An 8,509-nucleotide genomic window follows, 5' to 3' on the forward strand; every position below is an offset into this window, starting at 1 on the left:
CCAAGGATGGAAGGACAACTATAATTAAGGAGGAAGGGACAACGGTAGGAACCAAGGAAGGAGGGACAACTATAATCAAGGAGGAAGGGACAACAGTGGGAACCAAAGATGGAACAACAATAACCAACAAAACCGGTACTAACAAAACCCTCCATACCAAAACCAAAACCAAGGAAGAGCCTACCAAACCTACCAAGCACCTCATTAAAGGCAAGCCCCTCAATCCAACCAACCACAAGCCCCCCAAATTACTTACCCTTCTTCTTCTCCCTCTATCCAAGATGAGATCCGTTCTCTCATTCAAGGCCAAAAGGAGTTTCAAGCTTCGATTAACTCTAGCATCAATGGTCTTACCTCTACCATCCAAGCCCTTATTTCTCGTATGGAATCAACCTCTACCTCTACCACTCAATCCCCAACCTCTAGTGCCTTACCCTCTCAACCTTTACCCGACCCCAAAGGTGGCATCAATGCCATCACAATTCATGAAGAGCTAAGTCCAATAGAGGTCACTCAACATGAGGATGTGGTTGAGATAAAAAAAGTCAAAGCGGAGGATGAAGCCCAAGAGATAGTTGAAGAAGTGATTGCTCAACCAAGGGGTGGAATTTCCAAGGATGGAAATGTCTTACAAAAAGCTACTCTAATTTCATTTCCTACATTGGCAAGGAAAACCAAGAAGCGAGTTGAGTTGGATCCCAAAATGGTGGAGATATTCAAGAAAGTTGAGGTAACTATTCCTCTCTATGATTCTATCCGCCAAGTACCTAAATATGCCAAGTTTCTAAAGGACCTATGCATGAACAAGGAGAAGCTTAATGATTTAGAAACTATTCCATTGGGAAGCTCAATCTTCGCTTTAATGGATGATGTGTCGGAGAAGTGTAGTGACCCCGGCCCTTGCCTAGTAACTTGCACCATAGATGGAGTCCAATTTGTTGATTGCATGTGCAATCTTGGCGCTTGTGTGAGTATTATGCCCTTGTGCGTCTATGAGGTCTTAAAGCTTCCGCCATTGAAACGGTCGGCCGCCCGGTTTATTTTGGCAGGCAAAAGCATAATTTCCGTAGTTGGTATTGCGGAGGATGTTCTAGTGACTATAAAGGGGTTGGTCTTCCCGATTGATTTTCATATTCTTAAGATGCCCCCTAGTGATTCCGGGAGGACCTCATCTATCTTGCTTGGGAGGCCGTTCTTGAAGACTTCTCGGTTTAAATTAGATGCGTTTTTGGGTACCTACTCGTTTGAGATCAATAGAAGAGAAGTGAGCTTTAATCTTGATGAAGCCATGAGACATCCACCGTAGGATCATTCTATCTTCAGGTGTGATTTGATTGATAATGTGGTGGCCGAAGTCCACCAAGATGATTTTGATGGAAAGAGTATGATTTAAGACCCAAGTGTGGGGAGTTCCCATGTATGTGAAAAAGATGCCTTATCACCTCCAATGTCACCGGATGAAAAAGTGTCGAGTCATGAACAAAATATAGATTGGAAACCACTCCCATCCCACCTAAAATATGCCTTCCTTGAAGATTACCAAAAGCTCCCAGTAATTGTTGCAAAGGAGCTCTCCTCCCACCAAGAGGAGAAGTTGCTTAATGTCTTGAGGAGGAACAAGAAGGCCATTGGGTGGAGCTTGGTGGACTTAATTGGCATTAGCCTCCAAGTGTGTGAACACCGAATTTTCCTAGAAGAAGGAGCCAAACCCATTAGACAACCTCAAATGCGTCTAAATCCCACCATTTTAGAGGTTGTGAAGAAGAAGGTCACCCGGTTATTAGAAGCGGATATTATCTATCCAATTTCGGATAGTGAGTGGGTGAGCCCCGCCCAAGTGGTTCCAAAGAAATCTGGCGTTACTACAATCAAGAATGAGAAGGGAGAGCTTATAGCCACAAGAGTCCAAAACTCATGGAGGGTGTGTATTGACTATCGGCGATTGAACTTAGCCACTAGGAAGGATCACTTTCCATTGCCGTTCATCGATCAAATGCTTGATCGCCTATGCAGTAAATCTAATTATTGTTTCTTAGATGGCTATTCCGGATATTTTCAAATCCACATTGCTCCGGAAGATCAAGAGAAAACCACCTTCACATGCCCTTTCGGAACGTATGCGTATAAAAGAATGCCATTTGGCTTGTGCAACGCACCGGCAACGTTTCAAAGGTGTATGATGAGTATATTTGCGGATCTTTTGGAGCATTGCATGGAGGTGTTCATGGATGATTTTAGTGTCTATGGGGATTCCTTTGATATTTGTCTAGACAATCTTGCAAAAGTATTAGAGAGGTGTACTAAATCAAACCTTGTGTTAAATTTTGAGAAATGCCACTTTATGGTTAGACAAGGTATTATTTTAGGGCACATTGTCTCTAATGATGGGATCTCTGTTGATCCGGCAAAGGTCAATGTTGTTTCTAGTATGCCTTACCCCTCTTCTGTGAGGGAAGTTCGTGCGTTTCTTGGCCATGCAGGCTTTTACCGGTGATTCATTAAGGACTTTAGTAAGGTGGCACTACCTCTCTCTCGATTGTTGCAAAAGAATGTGGAATTTGATATGAGTGAAGAGTGCATGGAGGCCTGACAAGCTCAAGATTGCTTTGACCCAAGCTCCCATAGTGAGAGGGTCGGAGTGGACTAGACTATTCGAGATCATGTGTGACGCCTCAAACTATGCGGTGGGAGCGGCGCTAGCTCATCGCAACGGTAAAAATCCTTATGTCATTGCCTATGCCTCTAAAACTTTAGATGGAGCACAATCCAATTATACTACCACCAAGAAGGAGTTGTTAGCTATTGTCTTTGCCTTGGATAAATTCTGGGCTTATCTACTTGGCTCTAAGGTGGTAGTCTACTCGGATCATGCATCATTGAAATATTTGTTGGCCAAAAAGGAATCGAAACCAAGGTTAATCCGATGGGTGTTGCTATTGCAAGAATTTGACCTAGAAATCAAAGATAGGAGTGGTTCGCAAAATTTAGTGGCGGACCACTTGAGTCGCCTTGAGCATACAAAGGGCGATCCCACTCCTATTAATGACACATTCCCTCTTGAGGGCTTACTAGCAATATCCGAAGTGATCCCTTGGTATGCACCTATTGCCAATTACTTGGTTGCTCGCACCTTTCCTCCCAATTTTTCTCAACATCAAAAGGATAAGCTCAAAAGTGAATCCAAATATTATGTATGGGATGACCCATACTTGTGGAGATGTGGTGCCAATCAAGTAATTCGGTGGTGTATTCCCCAATCCGAATTTCAATCCATTTTGGAGGCTTGCCACTCTTCTGAGGGTGGTGGCCATTTTGGTCCTCAAAGGACGGCTAGAAAGGTCTTGGATTGCGGATTTTGGTGGCCTACACTATTCAAGGATGCATCTCTCTTTTATAGCTCTTGTCCACAATGCCTTAGGTTTGGAAATATCTCAAAGAAGAATGAGATATCCCAACAAACTATGTTGTTTTGCAAAATTTTTGATGTTTGGGGCATTGACTTCATGGGGCCTTTTCCAAATTCTAATGGTTTCATGTATATTCTGCTAGCTGTTGACTATGTTTCCAAGTGGGTGGAGGCGATCCCCATCTGAACCAATGATGCTAATGTGGTTCTTTCTTTTGTTCGGAATAACATTATTTGCCACTTTAGATCACCACAAGCAATCGTGAGTGATCAAGGCTCGCATTTTTACAACAAAAGAATGGCAGGGTTAATGAAGAAGTATGGCATCATCCATAAAGTGGCCACGGCATACCACCCACAAACGAATGGCCAAGCCAAAGTCTCCAATCGGGAAATCAAGCGTATATTGGAAAAGATTGTGAAGTCTCACAGGAAAGATTGGAGTTCTAAACTCGGTAATGCGCTTTGGGCCTACCGAACGGCTTACAAGACGCCGATTGGTATGAGCCCATTCCGGTTAGTCTATGGGAAGGCTTGCTATCTTCTGGTGGAGATAGAGCATAAGGCCTATTGGGCTGTAAAAGAGTGCAACACAGGATTTGGGATTGAAGTTGAAAGAAAGTTACAGTTGGTAGAGCTTGAGTGCCTTAGATTGGAAGCCTATGAGAATTCTAGGCTCTACAAGGAGAAAATGAAAGCGGTGCATGATAGAAATATCAAAAGGAGAGAGTTTAGGGCTAGAGAGTTAGTTCTCCTTTATAATTCTCGGTTGAGATTGATGCCCGGAAAGTTAAGATCAAGGTGGGAAGGTCCCTATAGAGTGGAGAAAGCGGAACCATATGAGGTCTACCACCTACGCCATCCCTCAAGCCCCAATATCTTAAAGTTTAATGGTCATCACCTAAAGCTATACCATGGAGAGAAGATAAAAAGTAACAAAGAGGTTGAGGTGTTCCTCCTTGAAGACGCACCCGAAGGTGAAGAGATTTGAGCTCATGACCATCCAACTTAAGGACGTTAAAGAAAAGTGCTAGGTGGGAGATGATAGTGAGGATTATCGTGTCGGTCTAGAATTTCTCTTATAGAAATAAAAACTTCGTTGTAAGCATAGCTTCCAAACCAACAAACAATTCTCACATAAAAAATTTGGTTTTGTCACAAGTACAAACCCCAATAAGAATTAACTGAAGTATTTAAACTCCGGGTCATCTCACAAGGAATTGTAATGAAGTGGTCAATTATTGGCTCTGAAGGACAAGGGGTTTGATTGATAAAAGGGCAAGAAATTAAATGGGCAAGAATTTAAATGACAAGAAGAGTAAATCAAGCAAGTGACTAAAGAGAGCAAGTAATAAAGAGAGAGATATTCATGGCAAGGATTGAAGATATAGGCTTTCTATCCTAGTCATACAATGATTAATTCATCGTATTTAGTCAACTCCAACAAATAGAAGAAGGTATCATGTTATCTTCACATAGGGAGAACGTCAAACAAGACTAGTTAATCATGTCACAATAATAAATTAGAATTTATCTTATTACATCATCCCCGACGATGGAAGAAGGTATCATATTATCTTTACACTCGAAGAAAGTCTAATAAGCCTAGCTAATCTCAATCCATAAGTCCTAATCAACCCACTAATCGAATTAGCAAGAGATTAGAGTCAATGGAAATCATATTAACTAACAACTCTAGATCACCAACATGAGTTGGGTATTCATGACTCAAGATTACCTAATTACTCTTTCCAAGCCAAGAATGCTCAAAAATCTACTCTAACATCCAACCAAGCATTTTGTCAAACACTTGGAAGGCATAAAAGGAAAGAATAGTAAATTGTAAGAATAATAAAACTTAACAACTACCAATTGCAAGGAAAGTAAAATTTACAACTCAAATCAATAATAAAAGAACGTCAACATCAAATTTCATTAAAAGAAATCCAAATCCAACATGAGTGCATGAACATAAAAGAGGCATAAAAGTAAAATTAACATCACAAACTAAGAGAATAAAAGTGTAGAAGCAAGAATTCATAAAGAAAACAAGATGAAATCAAGTAATCAAATCTAGATCTAAGAGAAATTAACCTAATCCCAACCTAATTCTAGAGAGAAGACGGAGCTTCTCTCTCTAGAAAACTAACTAAAGGCTCATCATGACTAACTAAGTGCTCCACCCTTGCTCAATCTTTAATTCTGCATCAAATACCCTAAAAAACGAGTTGGAATTGAGCCTGGGCAGCTCAGAAATCACCCCCAGCGATTTCACTTTAAGTGGGTCACGTGCCGAACGTCACACGTGCGCGTCGCTGGCAAAACCTCTACTCACGCGTATGCGTGCTTGACGCGTGCGCGTGGCTTGTGAATCTTCAATGCATGGGTACGCATGCATGACGCGTGTGCGTGGCCCTCAATTCTCCATTTTGCTCATTTCTTCATGAATTCTCCACTTGCATGCTTTCCTCTTCATTTCTTCCATCTAATACTTGCCTTATAAACCTGAAATCACTCAACAAAAACATCAAGGCATCAAATGGAATTAAAGTGAATTAAAATCACCAATTTAGGAGCCTAAAAAGCATGTTTTTACACTTAAGCACAAATTAAGGGAGAATTACAAAACCATGCTATTTCATTGAATAAATGTCAGAAAAGGTGACACCCCACCATGGTATGATCTATCTTTATACATAGTCTTTTTGCATATAGCTCTTTTGAATCTTTGTGACTTTTGTGATTGCTTGATTTGTGAGTTTGTTCATAGTAGGGTTGATTTTTTCTTGACTTTTTTGTTAAATTGCTCATGAGGAGTTCATTGATAATGGTTTGATTGAATTGAGATGTTGAAGAAATGCTTAAGGATGAGTGTACATGAGATTTTTGATGTTTTTGACCCCTTAGCTTTAGCATGCATTACTACTAATTTATGCTATAATTGCTCCTCCTCATGTGCATATAAAAAAAAGTGGGAGGGGGGGCATTCACGCGCAAGCGTGCCATACGCGTACGCGTGGATGCATTTTCGCAGCTCCTGGTACTAAAACCAGAGAGTTGTGCCTCCTGTGTGCCTGTTTTGTGCCCAGGGCACAATGGCAACCCACGCGTAAGCGTGGGTGACGCTTACGCATCCTTTTGCAATTTCGCACACCCATTCGTAAGCGTGGGCGACGCGTACGCGTCGGTTGCGAATTTTGGCCACTCTGGTACAAAAACCAGAGATTTATGCCCCCCTTTAGGCCTACTTTATGCCAGGCGATCCATGCGTAAGCGTGGACGACGCGTACATGTCGATTGTGCTGTACGCCACTCCTGGTACAAAAACCAGAGTGTTGGGCCTGCTTTGTGCCAACTCTGTGCCCGAGGCACAACTCTACCCACGCGTGCACGTCACCTAACACATACGCGTGCCCTCGCTTTTCGGCAACCCACGCGTACGCGTAGGAGATGTTTATGCGTCACTTCTCTTTCCCATCCCTCCACGCGTACGCGTGGAGCGCGCGCACGCGTCACATCCCTGACGCGCCCTGAACATAGCGCGCCCTGTTTTTGTTTTGTTTCTTCACTATTCTTCTTCCATTAACTGCTCCTTTCTTCCCCCATCACCCTACCACCCTTGTCTCCGGCCACTCCACTGGCGACCACTGCCTCCGGCGACCACCATCTCCGGCGGTTCCACACTTTCTCTCTCCTCTCTTTCCTTTCCCTCTCTTTTCCTATTTTCCACCAATGCTCCACATTGTTCTCCTCTTCGTCTCAAGGTTAACCCCCACTCCCTCTTTCTTTTTGTCTCCTATTTTAAATTCTTCTCCCATTGGTTGCATTTAGTTACATTTAGTTTTTCTCTTTCTTTTCCTCTTAGTTGCATTTTTCTTGATTGAGTCTTGCTTGTTTGCTTTCTTTCTTTTCATATTTTCTATGGGTGTTGGAAGTTGAATTCTCTCTTGCTTTGATGGGTCATTTTGTTACATCTTGACTTCTCTATGACTATGTGGTGTTGTTGTGATGATTGGCTTTCTATTTGGGATTTTACATGTTTGAATTCTTCCTACTTGCTCATTTTTTGAATATTGCACACCAAGTATTCGTTGAAATGCACCTATACCATTATGGTTCAATTTGACTCTATGTTCTTAACTTGGTGCCTCTTTCTCACACTTGCCTTTCCTCTAAGTGCATTGAGCCTATTTTGCTTCATGTTTACCATTCTTGTGCTCATTACCCCTTGACTTGCTTCTTCATTATTATGGATGCTTGAGTTTATCCTTCTCATGCCTTATTGCATGCTTCACTCACTCTTGCATCCCATGATAAGTGCATGCCACATGATTTTATCTTTGTCTTGTTCACATGTTACAGCTGTCATGTCCTCAGGATGCATCATTCCTTTTGGGCATTACCTTTCACTTGCATGTTATTTTCCAAGTGTTGATTATTTGGGTTTTCATGTTTCCTCTTTCCCTTCCTATTTTCAGGATGGCCACCCGAAAAGGCAAAGAGAAGGCGTCGAAGAAACCGGCCACAAAAAGGGCACCCCAAGAATCAACCTCCAAGGTGCGCCCTACGCTAGGCGTTAAGCCCCTTTCTAAGAAGGAGAAGACAATTGTTAATATTGATGAACAAGAGAAGGGCAATCCGGCGAGGGATCCCATAAGGTTTTCCAATCGCTTCTGTGAGCTCATGTTTCCTGCCATGGTTCAGAGGAACTATCATTCCGAGCCCCTACTCGCTCCCTCAGACCACATTGCTCCGTATGTGCTACCCCACATTGAGTGGCGAGGATGGGGGTTTCTATTGCGAAGACCACAGGAGACCAACCTCTCTTGGTTGGTGGAGTTTTACTCCAATTACCACTCTCCATCTCTTCAGTCAGTTTATGTCCGCCGGAAGCAAGTCCCAGTTTCAGAGGAGGCAATTCAGCGAGTGCTTGATGTTTTACCGGTACCGAAAGAAATGGATGGTTACTAAGAGGTGCTACATCAGCGAAAGGAATTTGGGTTTGATTGGGACTCGATCCTTCGAGTCATTGCCGAACCAAAGAATCATTGGACCCAAGGGAGACTGACGATGCAGCCTAAGTGCCTTGACGCGTGCGCTTAC

At 42.6% G+C, this 8,509-nt stretch overlaps 1 protein-coding gene across 1 annotated transcript; it reads left to right on the plus strand.

Annotated features, from left to right (window-relative positions):
* Window positions 1–382: 382 nt before the first annotated feature.
* Window positions 383–1,306, plus strand: LOC112730139 (uncharacterized). The gene has a single exon (XM_025780242.1). The coding sequence runs from the start codon at window positions 383–385 to the stop codon at window positions 1,304–1,306; it is 924 nt and encodes a 307-aa protein (XP_025636027.1).
* The last annotated feature ends 7,203 nt before the right edge of the window (window positions 1,307–8,509 follow it).

The sequence above is a fragment of the Arachis hypogaea genome, chromosome 12, assembly GCF_003086295.3.
Source record: "Arachis hypogaea cultivar Tifrunner chromosome 12, arahy.Tifrunner.gnm2.J5K5, whole genome shotgun sequence".
Taxonomy (NCBI): domain Eukaryota; kingdom Viridiplantae; phylum Streptophyta; class Magnoliopsida; order Fabales; family Fabaceae; genus Arachis; species Arachis hypogaea.

Excerpts from the sequence above, each read along its gene's own strand:
- LOC112730139 (XM_025780242.1), top strand. The coding sequence starts at position 383 with ATGGAATCAACCTCTACCTCTACCACTCAATCCCCAACCTCTAGTGCC.